Source organism: Ictidomys tridecemlineatus, chromosome 6 (genome assembly GCF_052094955.1).
Source record: "Ictidomys tridecemlineatus isolate mIctTri1 chromosome 6, mIctTri1.hap1, whole genome shotgun sequence".
NCBI lineage: Eukaryota > Metazoa > Chordata > Mammalia > Rodentia > Sciuridae > Ictidomys > Ictidomys tridecemlineatus.
The window spans coordinates 3,390,105-3,406,233 of NC_135482.1; the positions used below are offsets into that span (position 1 = coordinate 3,390,105).

General features: G+C 59.8%; 1 protein-coding gene across 2 annotated transcripts in view; it reads right to left on the reverse strand.

The window, feature by feature from the left end:
* Positions 1-400: 400 nt before the first annotated feature.
* Positions 401-16,129, reverse strand: part of Fbln1 (fibulin 1) — a 71,542-nt gene continuing 55,813 nt past the window's right edge. For both annotated transcript variants that reach the window (XM_078052544.1, XM_078052546.1), the window contains exons 16-17: positions 14,716-14,847; positions 401-1,167 (exon numbers count right to left, since the gene is read on the reverse strand). In XM_078052544.1, the coding sequence (XP_077908670.1) occupies positions 1,028-1,167; positions 14,716-14,847 (272 nt within the window). In that variant the 3' untranslated portion in view covers positions 401-1,027. The remainder of the gene's footprint in view (positions 1,168-14,715; positions 14,848-16,129) is intronic.

Genomic DNA, 16,129 nt, shown 5'->3' on the forward strand with positions numbered 1-16,129 from the left:
AGGTCTGAATAGCCTTCTGCAACACCAGCGGCCCCTGGAGACCTGCTGGGGCCACGCTGCATGTGAGGTCCCCATCTCAGCCAGGGCCAGGGTCCAGGCTGCCGAGAATGAGAAGGTGTCCCGAGGGTGAAGGGGGTCTGTGCTTGAGAGGAGGGGGAAAGGACTCTTGGGGGGACAGTTCCTGTCCTTTTGCTGCTGAAGGACCCCTGAGCTAGCAGGAGCCCCCTCCTCCTCCTTCTTTTTTTAGCTATCGATGGACACAATATCTTTATTTATTTTTGTATGTGGTGCTGAGAATCGAACCCAGTGCCCCACACATGCTAGGCAAGCGCTCTACCACTGAGCCCCAGCCCAGACCAGGAGCCCCGTTCTAGAGAGAGTTCCACACACAGGCCATCAGGAGGATGGCAAAGCTGTTTATTTCCCACCTGTGAGAAAGGATGCAGGGTACAGAGAAACCCAGCCTGTCCCCAGGCGACCACATTAGGCCACACCAAACACCACAGCCTGTGTCTTTACCAAGAGACCCCCCTGTTTCAACAGGACTGCAGTTGACCTTCTAAGTATCCCCAAGGCGTTCTGTCAGGCTGCTTCTGGGGAGAAATTATTGTGCATGTATGTGCTATTCTTCAGCAGCCATGAACTTAGAACACAGAAGCTGATTGGTGTCAAAGGACCAAAATGTCAAATTTCATATAATTGGGCCTTCTCTTGGATTTTGGACTGGCTGCCCCTTTGAGAGATGTCTTTCCTCAGTTCTTACCAAGGCCCAGTCCACAGGCAGAGAAAGGCACAAAATCTAACCTTTGCATTAAAAACATCAGCAAGGTCTTCAGCCAAACAGCTGAGCAATTACACTCATTATTTAAACACCAGAGTACATCGGATGGGCTTATTCACCTGGCTCAGCAAAATACATATTGGCCTAATGCTACAAACCAACACATAACATTTAAAAATGCCTTCGGGGTCACACAGGCACAGCGGTCACTGCAGCAACGATGTGGGCTGCCCTGTGGACCAGCCCTCAGAACCAGTACTCAGAGACAAAGATGTGGACGTTGACGACATTTCGGTGGGAGACCACACCCCCAACCACGTAGTTCATCTCCAGCTTCAGGACGGCATGAAAAGGGCCCACGATGGGCCGCACCTGGCGCACGACACCTGAGGAGAGAGCAAAGGTGTGCTGGAAGTTACCATGGACGGCGGCAAGGAGAAGGTGTAGGAGGCTTTCCCTGGAGCAGTGTCAGGGCGGAAGAGACCCAGGCCCCGAAGTCCCCCGATAGCATTCCCTTCCAAGTCTGGTTCTGCTTCCCCTCAGGGGCCCGGATGTGGACCCCCTACTTCCTGCATCACACGTGGCCGGGACAATGAGTGTGGGCCTTGCAGGCCGGTGGCTCTGGGGTCAGTGCCACTCCTGCCTTCTTGGAGCCTGGGTTTCTGCTTTACCACCATCTACCAGACAGGGTCTAAAGGAACTGAGAACAAGGGCTGGCATGGAGTAGACGCCTGGTAGGCCCTGTCCCTCTCCTCCTGAGTCCCATGCCCAGTTATGACCCAGGGAGAAAAGCAGCAGAGGCTCTTCCCTGTGTGACTAGAGGATCACAGGGCCCTGGATTCCCCTCTTCCCGGTGGAGCAGCCCTGACTCCCGGGATGTGCCTGCAAGATCCAAATGCCCAAGTCATGTCCCCGAGCATCAGCTGCAGCAGTGCAGAGCCCAGTTCCTGCAGACCGGAGGGCTCTGCAATTCGCCTTCTGCACCCCATGCCTTCCTCACAGTGCCCCAGAGACAACTATCAGCCCTGCTTCCAAAACTGGTGGGGGAATCTAGGGTTGAAAATGGGGAGTGCTGTGTTCCCGCAGGAGTCTGTGCAGGTCCAACAGGGGTGAGGAGGAGGTGAGGAAGGCTGGGAACCAGGACAGGTTGCCAGAGGAGACGCCCTTCCTGTAGAGGAAGCCCAGGAGCCACACCTGCAGGCCTGGGGCAGAGCGTGCAGGGCTGCTGATGGCCTCTAGAGTTCCTACTCCACCCCACACCTTCCAGCATTAACTGCTTAGGAGCTGGTTCTCTGCTTGAACCACCTGCCAACTTCCATGGCTGATTGCAAGATTCCAACACAACGTCACTTCAATGGAGATGGGGAGAGACGTCTGTTAGCAGAGCTCCTGAGCCAGTGCCAGACCACACAGCAGCCTCAAGGCCGTACCAACTCTGACCCCCAGCTGGCTTCCGCAACCCAGGCGGTCACAATCTCAGGAAGTGCAGGGGACAGCCTGTATCAGGCAGCAGAGGCCTGGGAGGACTGAGGGTCATGAAGGCCCCCTGCACCTGCAGCAGGTCCATGTCAAGAACGTCAAGTTCATGCTCCAAAGGAGAATCTGGGCACACTTCACAGTGCATTGCCCAGCCGTCAGGGGGGGACCCCAGGCTGCTCCCCAACAGACCTGGGCACTAGTTCCAGGGAAGAGCAGCCCAGGCCTCTGCAGGCTGACGGCAACCTCTCCCCACCCTCGACCCTCCCCATGATGAGGCAGGTTTGTCACGAACATCTTCAGCTCCAGGGAAGGGGCGTGGCTTGTGGCCACTCGGTTGCCCTGGGTCTGAGGACAAGGGCGCTGGAGTCCATCCCTCCCTGGGCTGGGCCAGCCTGTCAGGGTCAGGGTGGGCTCACTCATGCCCCCGTCGCTCCACCATCACCTTTTCCTCTCCCAGGCCGGAGGCTGACAATGGCACCCACCAGCCACAGCACCCTGGGCCCCCTACTGACCTCACCTGTCTGGGCACAGCGGGGGGCAGGGGGTCCTTACTGCCCTTCCTGGCACTCAGAGAATGTGGCTCCAAGGAGAGAGTCAAGTGGCTGTGGAGCACCCCAGGGCAGAGGAAAGGCACCGTCACGGCAGCTGCCTGTCCACTCTGACTTCCACGTGTTAATGAACAATAAGAACGTGCAATTATTCAGCTGGGCACGGTGGCCCACGCCTGAGGTCCGATCAACTCAGGAGGCTGAGGCAGGAGGATTGTGAGTTCCAAGACAGCCTCAACAACTTAGCGAGGCTCTTAGCAACTCAGCAAAACCCTGTCTTTAAATAAAATATGAGAAAGTGCTGGGGATGTGGCTCAGTGGTTAAGTGCCCCTGTGTTCAATCCCTGGATAAAAAAAATAAAAAAGAGAATATGGAGAATATGTAATTATTATAATAAATATATGTTATTTAAAATACATAAATATATATAGTTAATATATAAATGTCACAACATTTTCTATAAAATAATTAATAAATTTGCATGTAATTATATGTAAAATATATTTTGTGGTTTTTTTTTTTTTTTTGGTTTTGGTTTTGGTATCAGGGATTGAACCCAGGGGTGCTTTATCACTGAGCTACATCCCCAGCCCTTTCAGTTTGTAAAATATGACTTTGATATAAAATATTTATAGCTTATGTAACTAAATATTTGCGTTGAAACATGTAGACAATATAAACATTCTAAAATCCTGAATAACGACCCTCGCTGTTATATTTACATGTTTACCTATTTCAGTTTACGTCTGTTTGTATCCGAGCTGTCCGGGCTGCATGTGGGACCTTCAGCAACAGAGCCCACAGTTCAGACGGCCCGCACGCGACGGGGCCAGGTGCTCAGCTAAGTGAGCAGGTAGAGCCCGGCGGGTGGTGCTCCTCTGTGACCCCAGTTACTTGGGAGGCTGGGGCAAGAGGATTGCAAGTTCAGGAGCAGCCTGAGCGACTCGGTGAGGCTCTGACTCGGGCACGCACACGGCAGGAGTTCAGCCATGAATGTCGAATGAGATTAAATGAGAAGAAAGAAGGGGGGGGGAGCCAGTCCGCAGAGCCTCCTTGGTCTAGGAAGATAAAACGTGGTCCTGAGGGGGGTCAACAGAGCTCTCTCTGGGTGAGGTATGTTTTGGGATTGGCCACTCTAGCAATAAAATGCAGGACAGAGGGGCAGCTCCATCACGCCTGGCTTGCCCGTGCCACCTGTTCACCTGCCCAAAGGCTCGGGGGAAAAAGGAAACAAGGACGTGGTGCTGAGTTCCACCTGGATGACCTTCCGAACGCGCGTCCTTGGCATTTCTGCTCCGGGTCTGGGCTGCTGGTGGTCCTCGGGTGTCTGTGCCGCCTCGAGATGTAATTAAGACTTCCCCAGTAGAAAAACGTAGGCCCCCTTGGGCATTTCACCCTGGTGTCTTGGCTCTGCTTTGTAAATCCAGCTGTCGCCCTGGGATCCGGGATCCTGAATACACAGCACAGGTCCAGAGAGGAGAATGTCATTGCGTCTTGGGGTCCGTGGCCACATCTGTGACCCCTGAAGCCATCTCCCAGTTTCTGCCCCTTGAAGCTGTATTTGCTGTCCATCACCCGTTTGAAATGATAAAGATGAGCCTCGGGGCTCTCGGCACCATCCCCACCCCTGACTCGCTCAAGACACGGATCCATAAAGAAACCTAGAGCCGGCTCTCGGTGGTTCCAGGCTGGCCAGCTGAGTGGCCTCCTGCAGGCACCATGCTGAAGTCCAGCCTCCAATGCAGGACTCTGCGATTCTACCCAGTGTGGTGGAGAGTGCAGGATTGTCAGAAGCACTTTAACAAATGAGATGACAAATCGAGACACTGCATGAGCTCTCATGCCCAGGGAAGGTACCTGTCTTCCAAAGGCAATTGGCTGACTTTGAAGGCCACATGTCAACGCTGCACAAAGAAAAAGAAACTGTTCCCTCTGAGATCAGACTAGGGAGGCCTCTGTCTCCTTGGTCATGGTATTCCCCCACCAGGTGAGGCTGGGCCACGGGCACTGCTTTTCTTGGCCACTCCTGTGTCCCTGGTTCTTAGAACATGGCATGCTCTGCCTGATGCACTCCAAAAATGGTTGTTGAAAGAATGGATGGACTCAAAATTCACACTAAGCACCACTTATAAAAGTACCACCCATAAATGAAAGTATTGGGAAATAATGACCAACGGCCGAAGTCACCGAGATTTCAGTTGCTGCCCACCTGGAGGGAGATAGCAACAAGAGAGCCAGTCCTCACCGTCCAGCCTTGGTGCCAATGTGCGCTACCAGCCACGGGCAGGGTGGAAGGAGGTGTGGGAGGAGGGGCTGGAACAGAGTGCCAGGAGCTCAGAGGACTCCTGTGAAGTCTTGCTTGCACACACAAAGGGCACTGGAAAGCAGTCACCAGATCTCAGAAAACTTCCCTGGATGGGAGTCACCGACCCTGGAGGCTGAGACTGATAAGCAAGGGGGAGAACAGAAAGGACTGTCGTGGGCACAGTAGAGGATGACTCATTGGAACCGGTGGGGGCAGAAGGCTTTGGATTTTGAGTTTCCGCCTCCATGGTGCGGTATCTTGGGGACGGCTCCCATGTCTGACCACGAAACTCTTCTGTGTTCCACACACCCCTCACCTATGGCCTGACGGTCACCTACTCAATGCTCCTATAATTTGGTGCAAGAAGCAAAGTTTGAAGGTGTGGGATTTCCCCCAAGGCGGTGTGTCAGCATCTGACTGTCGGGTTTTGGAGCAGCAGGGTGAGGGTGTGGGTCAGGGGTACTCGGCTTGGACCTGCAGAGCAACAGACCAGAGCGCGGCTGGGCTGGGAAACAGGCTGCACCTCGGGGGGCAGAGGAAGTGAGGAAGTGCACGGAGCCTGCGGCCCACGGCCTCTTCCATCCTCCGCCGGGCTCTGGAGACCCCATTGCCTGTCCCAGATTCCAAGCTAAGGGCCGTGGAGCCCAGCCCAGTGGGGTGGTCCCCAGAACCCAGCTCCTCCCAACCCATGGCCTGTCCCCGCGTCACCCTGTGATGTGACCCTCAGGGTGCTTTCAGAACACCCCGCCTGAGTCTCGAATGTGTGGCAAATGTGGCAGAAAGGAACCGCGCTTTCTAGAGTCACCACCCACTCAGGGCGCTCGGAGTTGGTGGTGCACGGAGGGAGGTGCCCAGGGCTTCCCAAACCCTGCCCCCTCTGCACCCCGAGAAAGGGCACAATGGCCCAGAAGAAGGTTGGGTGTCCCTTCTGCATATTTATACATCAACTGCCACCCAGTGTGCCCCAGGGAAGCCCATCCCATAGGCCACAGGGTTAGGAACGTGCCCCCCCACTCTGTGGAGGGGACAGCCACCCGGCGGCTAAATAAAGCAGAGCAGCCCAGGGGGCGCCTCCCCTCCCACTTCCTGTGGGAACTGGGCTTCCACGCCTGTGGCCACGCGGCCCACCCGCCTGCCTTTCTCCCCTCACGGGGCATGGCAGGGGCCACTACCGTCTGTGGCTCTCAGGGGACTCAGGTGGGCGGGCTGCTGAGCATCCATAGGCGGGGAGAAGGAACCCAGGCCCCAGGCCACTGAGCCTTCCCCGGGCCACCGAGCCTTGCCACAGGGGGTGGGGGAGCCTGGCGGTGTTCGGGAGGGTCTCCCTGATGCACCCTCCTTCACATCGTCGGCCAAGATGGGAGGGGTAAGAGACCATCCCCTTCCTCTGTATCCCTGTCTGTCCTCCTGCCGGGATCCTCCAGGGCCCTAGACCCAATCACTGACCTACTGGGATCTCCCCAGATGACCACAGAAACCCACCTCCCTCCCAGGACTCCAGCCTGCTCCCCAGAGTCCACCCCAGCAGGCCCTGCTCCCCAGAGTCTACCCCAGCAGGCCCTGCTCCCTCCTAAGGCTGGGGAGCTCTGTCCCATTGGTAGGTGTCCGAGAGCAGCTGTCCTTCAGCCCTGCCCCCGTGCACCCCGTGTCCACCTGGGCTCTCAGGCCCCTCCTCCCCCCACACCCTCCCACTGTGGTCAGAGCCAGACTCTGGAACATGACCCTGATTGTGGAGTCCAGTTTCCGCCCTGCCTGAAGCTCAGCAGGGCCCTGTGCCAAACAGGGAGGAAGACACACCTTGGTCAGGCCCCCCAGCCCTGTCCAGCCCACTGTGCCCCAGCCACACTGCGACCCCAGGTCCTGCCACCACGCGGGGGCCTCAGAGGACAAGTCCGATCAGCTTGGCTCAGAATCGATGTCCCAGAGGCCATGGAGGGCCGGGTCCTGCCCTGTGCCACCCCAGAGTTAAGCCACATGCTTCCTTCCTCAGATTGGGACGCCCCGTGGGATTAGGACTCCCGCAAGCAGCCAGCGAGTCCACCTTGAGAAGGTAAATCACTCCAGTGTGGGTTCATATCATCCCTGGGCCATTTTTTTTCTTTTTCCCTTCTCATTCTTCCCAGATGCCTCTATTGCCGCGGCCTTGGTGGAGCGCATCGTTTAAAATCGGGAGTGATTGGTGCACTGCCTGTGGATACCAAAGGCTCTGCAAAGGTTCACAGCAGCAGCAGTGAGGGGGTCACAAATCGTCCCACTGGATCCAAGGAGCCTGAGAGGCTGGGAGGTCCACGAGGTGCTCTGGGCTGGGGGACTGTGGGCGTGTCTGCTCTGTGTGCACAAGGAACAAGCAAAGGGGCCTCACTGGAGGAGGGGACCCCGCAGAGGCCGCTCCTCCCGTCAACGTGAGTGAACGTCGAGCCCCAAGCTCAGGAGGCTGTGACTGGCTCTGGCATTGCTCCTGACCTTCGTCCTTCCCACGGGCACAATCACGTCTCTGCCCTCTTCATGGCAGATTTCTAGAAGGCGTCAGAAGCCCTGGTGCCCCCACTCAGCAAGTCTTCCCTCCACGGGGCTCCAGGGGCCCCCCGGTTCTGGACACCACGGTGCGTCCTCAGTCCTCATCTGACAAGGCCCCACCTGGAAATGCCGTCTCTCGGTGCTCCAGGATCACCCGATGTCCCTCTGCTGCCTGCTCTCATCCCCGACCTCTGAGCACCAGGGCCCAGGCCCTCTTCTCCCACCCTCTCCCCGTGGTAGCGAGCCAGTCCACGCTCGAGGCTGTAACCAACGGTCATCACACAGACTCACAGACCCTGCCCGTGCTCAGAGCTCGTGTCCACAGTGGCCGGTCCTCTCCGCACCTTTCTGACAGTTTCCCCACGCAAGCTCTGGCAGCTCTAGTCTGAAGATGTTCGGGCTGCAAACCACGCAGCCCTGCTTGACTCCACATCCACCCCGTCGGCAAAACCCGGTACCGCCTTCCAATCACATCCTGAGCCTGCCTACTTCCCCCTTCCCACGGGACCCCATCGCGGGGGCCAGGACTGTCGCAGGAGCCGCTCAGTGACCACAGGGAGACTTTGAGGTGTCGGTCATCTCACTCCTTCTCTCCAAACCCTTGTGAGGCTCCCAGCTTCCTTGCTCCATGGGAAGCCAGGGCACTGCGTCCCCCGCCTCAGGACCTGCCCGTGGCGCCACGCCTCCCCAGGGCCGCCACTCCTGGCTGCGTTTCTGGCCCAGCAGGCTCAGCCCTGCCTCAGGGGCTTGGCACAGGCTGTGCCCTCTTATGGGAGCACTCTTCCTCCAAGCTGCCCGGCCCGTCTCCCCAGCAACTGGGCGGTCGCCGTTTGAGTGGTCCCCTGACCCGTGCCCCACGCCGCGGGCGTCCCCTGCTCTGCTTTCTGCGCAGCACTCACCACGGCCACGCAGCACGGTACACTTCCAGCTCCCACACTCGGGATGACAGGGTGCGACACAGGGATTCAGGTCTGTCCCTCTGTCTGTCCTGGTCCCTGCCACGACCCTTAGATCAGGGCCTACATGCTCCTATGGGGGAAGGAGCTCCCAGAGGCTCACCCAGGATGCCACGGGGTCCAAGAGAAGGGGTGGCAAATGTCACACGGGGAGGGGTGTGGAGGGCACCCAAGAGAGGTGATGGCTGGCCTGGGCTTTGAGGGTGAGTAGTTTACCAAGAGGAAAAAGAGGAGAAGGTCAGGGCGGAAGTCCAGGGAGGGCCAGAGCCGGGGCTCGGCCGAGTGGGTGGAGCAGGACAGAGGGGAGAGGAGCGGATAGGGCACGAGAGGTGGGGCCGGAGGGGCCAGCCAGCAGAGGTCAGAGCCTGGGCACCCCCAAGTGCTGGGCCTGGGGTCGGGCTCTGCTTGCTGTAAGGGATGCACAGTGACCCAGACAGACAGACGTGACTCCCTCTTCCAGAGGAGAGGGGCAGGCAGGCCTAGGTGGGGATGTCTCTCCAGCCAGAAGGCAGGACGGACAGGAAAGACAGGACTTCTGCAGAGTCCCAGCGGCTGGCTGTGGTATCAGGAGAGCCAGAGGGGCCGCTGGCTTCTGGCTTCAGGAACCCAGTGGCTGGGCACGTCTCAGCACATGCAAGTCCACGGCTGAGGCCAGAGGCACCTCAGTGGCTCAGCAATGTGCCCCCGGGATCCTGCAGCCTGGATGGAGGTGGGTAGGGGGCTGCCGGCCCGAGACGCAGCTGCAGTGATCACGGGTCCAGGGCAAGGGGTGCTGGGTGCAGGGCGGCACTTGTCAAGAGGCCACCTGAAGGGCTTGCTCTGAGTCACCCCTGGACTCTGTCCACACAGCCTGGCTGCACCTGCCCAGGGGTTCCCCATGCTGCCCGATGGCTGGACTCCTGATGGCTGGGCACCCAGGCTGCTCGGCGCCTGGGCAGGGGACAGGCATCCACGACTGTGGGTCGAGAGCACTGCTCCTTCCCCACTTCAGGCCTCTGCATCCTCCCTGACTCCGGGGACACCTGGGAGTGACCCTGCACCACCCTGTGGCACAACATCCTGTCCTCTAGCACCTGTGGCTCTGTCCCCAGGATGTCCCTGTGCCTCCCCAGGGACCACAGAGGTGTGGGGACAGGATTCTGAGATGCCCCCAGGCCTGAGTCTCCCAGCCCAGCTGCAAGTGCCGTCACTCACTTGAGAGGCAGGTGTCTCCAGTGTGGCCTTACGTCTCCCCTGGGGCCACAGTGGTCCCACCCAGGGTGACTGAGAAGGCAGGGCTGGGAACCCATGGTGCTCCTCCAGCGTGGCACCAGGAAGCCCCCTGGAGCGCACAGCAGAGCCACCATGTTGCTCCTCCTTCAGGGGTGGCAGCTGCAAGGACAGGCCACCCCCACTGACTCTCGGGGCCAGGTCCTGTGCTGCCCAGTGCTTGGGGCTCCCCCTTCCGTCGAGGCCCTGAACAAATACGTTTGTGCCACAAACAGGCCCAGGGCAGGCAGCCAGGGAGCCCAGGGCAGGACAGGCAGCTCCTGGGGTGGCTCCCTGTAGCCCCTGGGCACCTCAGACAGGTGGGCTCCCAGCAGAGGCCATACCCGCCCCACTGAAGCCCACCAGTCCTCTGAGGAATCCAGCCCCAGCCCAGGGGCTGTCACTAACTGTGTGACCTTTGAGTCTGCATCTGTGAGCTAGGGCAGGTGACCCCTCCGGTGGCACTCTGGAAAAGTAACAGCTGTCGTTTCAGAGTGGTCAACCTGGAGGGCACTGCCTCTGCCCCGTGGGGTCCCCACGCAGTGAGTACAAAGGTGCTTTTCCTTTTACGTCCCCCTCTCCCTTCTAGGGGACCTTCCTGCTGCCCTCCACACTGCCATGTCCCCTTCTCCCGTCTAGGGGACACTCTGCCTGCCCTCCACACTGCCAGCCTCTGGGAGAGTCAGGCGGTGGCGCTCACTCGGCACTCGCCCACCTGAGCACACACACCTAAGTGCTCGGCCATCGCCACCAGGCCCACCTCCAGCCTCACGCGCTCACCAGATGGGACCGAGGTGCCCAGCGGAGTGGGCTGAACGTCTTCTCAGACATGAAGCTTGCACATGAGGCTGTTTATAAGGACCTGCTTCACTACCGATGCTCTGTGGCTAGGACCTGGACAAACTGCAGCCAGCAGATGCCAGCAGTGTGGACAACGGCCAGTAGAGACCAGAGGACACCGGGACTCCACACTGGCCTGGAGTGGAGTCTAACCTCCATCCTCGCTCGCACCCCCACTACCCGGTCCGAGAAGCCCCCTACCTTGGACTGCTCCACCATCACGTCTGCCATCACAGCTGCTGACCCAAAGGCCCAGGGCCAGTCGAGCCATGTGCACACAGGCCGCAGGTGGAAAACTCCCTCGAGCTGCCACCCCCCGGCTCCTCCTGGTCTCACAGAAACATTGGCCAAGCCAGCTCTCCACCAGGGGCGCGGTTGAGAAGCAGAGAGCAGAGGGTGGTAAGGGGCCTGAGGCCCTGCACCTGCTGCAGCCCAGCAGCAGGGGTGCCCAGGGGCCTGGGGCCTGTCCTCCCACCCCAGGCTGGCCGCATGCAGCTGGCACCATCCTGTTCAAAGATCCCCGTTGGTCACCCAGAAGCTGTTACTTGACAGAGTTTTCTGAGCTCCCCGATCACAGCCTGCACCCTGCAGAGCCAAGGGTGAACCCCGAGACGGCTGAGGAGGGCTCTGAGGCCCGGGAGCCCCTCAGGCCCTAGAGGAAACGCATTCTTCATTTTTCACTGTCAGCCAGGGAGAGAGGAATGCAGGGGCACTGTCAGGGACAGCCGCTCGCCCGGCGCAGTCCCTGGATCCCTTGGAAGAGGCTTCAAGACTGCATTAGCCGAAGGTCTGGCTCCCCTGGGTCCTGGTTGTCTCGGGGCATTGACCTCCTATGACTTTGAGGGGGGTGAACACTGCGGCCACTGGGCCTGCAGGCTTGTCCACGGGTGACTTCCTGGGACACCCACACTCCTAGCCAGTGGGTCTTAGTTGGCACCAGCCCAGCTCTGGAAGGTTGGGCTCCAGGCCCATTCTGGTCTGCCAGCCTCATGCCCACCTGGCCCTTGCACCTGCGTCCCTGAGTAGGGGTGACCCACAGCACAGGGCATTGGCCATCATGGAACATCAGCTCCTCTGCGTAGCAGCTCACCAACGTCCTTCCTGCCCACGGGTGGAGACTCAGCCTGGCCTTGCCTCCTTCAGGAAGCCCCTGGTGGTCCTCAGTGTCCACCCAGGGTATGGCCTGGAGCTGGCAGGCATCCAGCCAGTGCCCTGGGCAGGCAGGTGCCCCTGCCGTGTGCTGCTGGTGGCCGAGCTGCCTGGGGGTTCTCAAGGGGCTCAGGAGCCTCCCAAGGCCTAGCAGGGAGCAGCAGATGGCAGGCCTGAGTGTCCAGGGACCCTTTCTCCCCCTCAGTCGACACCCAGGCTCCGTCTAAGATGGGGCCTGGGAATGCAGCGCGCTCAGAACAAGTCTGGAGATGTCCCGGCTTTGCGGTTTTCAGTTACAGGCTCATGCGGTCATTTAGCTCCCTTCCCTCCTTGGCCCAAGGGAAGGGCTCCTGCCCCATCCTGGGCAGTGATGTGAGTGAGCACAAGAACTAAGGGGGAAGGCTCAGCAGAGGAGAGGAGCATCAGGGGGAAGCCCACTCCAGGCACTGCATGCCGGCTCCAGTCCAGCAGGCCACCCTGCCAGGTGGACGGGCCTGGAGCTGTGTGCCAGGGAGGTCCAGGGCCTGGGAAGCTCCCAGAGGTGGCTCTGGGCAGCAGAAGAGAGGAAAGAGGTGGACGGTGAAGGTCCCAAGGAAGACAGCCCCAGCAGAGAAACGTCGCATCCAGAGGCCCAGGGTGAGAGGCAGCCAGAAACACTCCAGAGACACCAAGATGGGACCTCCTGCACACAGTGAGGGGGGAGCCACAGGGCCACCTGGCAGGCAGGGCTTCGGGAGGAGCCGTTCCCAAGACCGGGCTGGGGCCTCCCCATGGCCCAGCCCAGAATTCCAAAGACCAGGGCACCCGTGACCAAGCGCAGCGAGGGGAACGGCCGCTGTGTGGCTGGGTCCACATTCCATTCCCAGGAAGCCCACTGCCCGGAACACCTGTGGTCACCTCTCACACCCCACCCTGGGGGCCGCTCCATGGCCTGCGGTGCCCCGAGTCACTGGTAGAAGACCAGCAAATCCCTGCCCCTCTGGGCCTCGGTTTCCCCTCTAGAGGGGGTTGGGGGAGGGGTCTCCGGGGCCGCACGGCTGGCTGTTCTGCCCCAGCGCATGGGAAGCCGAGAAACGAAGACTCCCAGGGTGGTCCCTCTGGGATGCTGATGTGGCCAGAGACGGCACCCCAGGGCACTGGTGGTGTCATTCCAGGCCTGGCTGCTGCCCAACCTCCTGGCTGGGTCACCCCAGGAAGGATTTAGCTGGGAACGGAAGATGCAAGAATGTCCAGGGACTCGCCCCCAAGAGCCCCCACAGGCCGAGGCTCCGTATCCCCCAGGCCGGCCGTTCTGAGCTGTTGGTGAGGTGGTCTCCGCCAGGAGGGCTTGGGAAGGAGTGAAGGGGTGAACCGGAAGGTCTGTGATTCCAAACCACTAGGGTTCCCAGAGCGGGGAGCCACCCAGGGGCCAGGCCCCATCACAGCCACACCCGCAGGTCATTTTACAAGGGGGAAACAGAGGTCCAGAGCGGGCAGTGGCTCTGGGGCGAGCAGCCGGTTTCACGACTGCTGACAGCCAGGCTGCGCCCTGCTGGAGTCCCGGCGAGGGCTAACACACCATTAATAGTAATTAACTAATTATTGCCGTTGCCAACTAGCGGAGGAGGAGGCTGGGGCGGGGAACCCCCAGACGACTCAGTCATGTTTACAACATGCAAACCCATTTAAGAGCTTGTAAAGTTGCTATAAATGGCTCTTTGGCAACGAGGGATTAACGGCCAGTTTAACAACCGTCAGGTTGGGGGCGGCAGGCGTGAGGTTCCAGGTCCAACAGCGCCACCTGGAGCCCACGTTCCAAAGCCTCCCGATCTGGTCAGGACCTCAGAAGCCCTCGGCTCCCATGCCCATTCACAATGGGGACACTGAGGCCCAGGTGAGGGCAGGGGGTGTGCTCAGCTGCTTGGAAAGTGTTCCTAGTACAAATCCAAGTCCAAACCGGCAGACCCGATGGTGACATTCCCTAAGAATAGAATTTCTTTGAGATGTAACTTTCAGGCCAGGTTCCGTGGACCACAGGAAGCGTGTTGCCGAGTGCCGTGGTCTGAGCGTGTTTTCAGATGTGCTTTCAGACATGGTTGAGACAGGGAGGGCTCTGCCCCGTCCCCTCCCATCCCCCTGACCAGCAGCTGACAGCATCCCCACCTCCACGGGAGGGCACAGTCCACGATCTCCCAAGTTCACTAACTTCCCTCTGGTGTCTGCTCTGGCCATTCCTGTGCCCAGCTCACCCCTTCCCCTGCCCCTTTTACCAAGTTCTCTGCCCAGGTACCAACTCCTGTCCTTGCCCTGGTCTCCTTGGTGCTCCAGAGACACCAAATCTCCAGGGAGGAAGCACAGTGGCTGCCTAGCCAGAGGGGCTCTAGGCAGTGGCCAGGCCTGGACCTATTACCAGCGGACACTTGGGGAGCAGACAGAACACGTTCAAGGTCACACCACAAGTCACAGTAGCCCTGTGGCCGAGACTGGAGCCCAGGCCCTCGGATTCTTCCTTTGCTACTCCTCCCCGAGACTCCAAGGGTAAAACCCCAGGGCTCCACTGACCATGGGGCCATGCTGAGCCTGAGCCAGAGCTCCCATTCAGTGACAGCCTTTGGAGGTCACAGCTGTGAGAGGCCACAGCTTTTAACCCACCTGTTTTACAGCTAGGGAGGTGGAGGCCAGGAGAATTCCCATGGAGAGCCAGGGGCACTGCCAGGGCAGGCTCTGCCACGCTGGGCTGTGCCTCAGGCTGAGACTGAGGGGGCTGCAGGCTGGTCCCAAGGGACGGCGGAGGGGACTGGCTTGGAAAAGAGACTCAGGTGTGGGCCGGGCAGGTCCAGAGAAGGCTTCCTGCCCAACAGCACAAGGAGGGGCAGTGGCTGATCCTTGGAGCACCGGGGAGGGCCACTCACCCACGGTCATGCCGTCCATGTAGCGTTTGATGATATCGAAGGAGTCCCGCAGGTTCCCTTCCGTTATGTCAAAGATGATGTCAGCCTGGTTGGCAGGATACAGCGGCGTGACCGTCCGCAGGAAGATGATCTCTGCAGAGAGGGCATTGGATGGGAAGGGGTGCACTACGGGGCCCACCCCAGTGACGCCCCAGTAATGAGCACCCAACACAAGGGACTGTTCACAGGCCACGTCCCTGAAGCTGCGGACGCCCTATGTGGAAAGGTGGAGCTCCCGAGCCCCACGTCACAGGCTGGGCGGCTCCATCAGCAGGGAGACTGGGGGCTGGAGAGGTTTGGATGTCCCTGAGGCCAGGAAGCCGATCACAGTGGTGTCCACTGAGAAGTAATTAGTGAATGTTACTAGCACTTATGGAGCTGGGGAAGGGGACAGGAGGTCCGTGAGGACACCAAAGGCCCAAGCTGGTTCCTCTCCTGTGCACACCAACTCGGGGAGAGAGACCGCTCCTTGGGGAGGCTGGGCTGTGTGGCTGGGTCCATCTCTAGACCACTGTGAAGAGACCAGGCCACCCTGGCCTGGGAGCCACTGGTCACAGAGCCCAGCCTGACTCCTGGTGGTCTTGGGGGAGCCTTCCTTGGGCCTCAGTTTCCCCATACCTAAAGTAAAGGGCCACTGGGTGACCACTAAGGTCCTTTCAGCACTGAAGTTCAGGGTCTGGACTTCCTGGGCCCAAGGTACTAAGAGGCGTCTCCAGCCACATCCAACACCCTGCAGTCACCAGCCCCCACGTCGGCACTGGCTGGCCGTGAGGATTTGGGGAGCCCTGCTGTGTGGCTTGGTGAAAAGCCAGCGTCACCAGCCTCCAGCCCGAGTCCAGACCCCTGTGAAATGCTGCTCCTTCCTTCTCTGGAGCCAGTGGGGAAGGACTGCGCGGGGACTGCGGCCTGAGGCAGCTCGGCCCTGGGGGTCTCCCCTGTCATCCCCAAAGCCCTGCACCGTCCTGCCACAGTGTCAGCACCGGGGTTGCCCTGGCTGGCTCAATTGGAAGTCTCCTCTGAGAGGAAGGATCTTCTATCCCTGGTGTCCCCAGAGCTTGATGTGGGCTCAGTGCATGTCTGCGGAGTGGCCTGGTGATGGTGAGCGCCTCTGAAGGCCAGGGCTGGAGACTGCACAGTGGCAGAGTGGCTGGGGACCAAGCCAGCCCCAGCACAGGGCTGCACACCCGGGTGTGAGGGCCACAGAGCAATGGGCCAGCCTCTGTCCTGCCTGGGCAGCGCGCTAGGAAGGCAGGTGTGCGGAGCACCCTGAGGCCCCTGGACAGCGGGCGCGGGCGTGGGAACATGACCCAGGTGCCGCTTCCTCCGCCGTCGTCCCAGGCTCCAGGACCATGTTTCCTCCTGCAAATCTGACCAG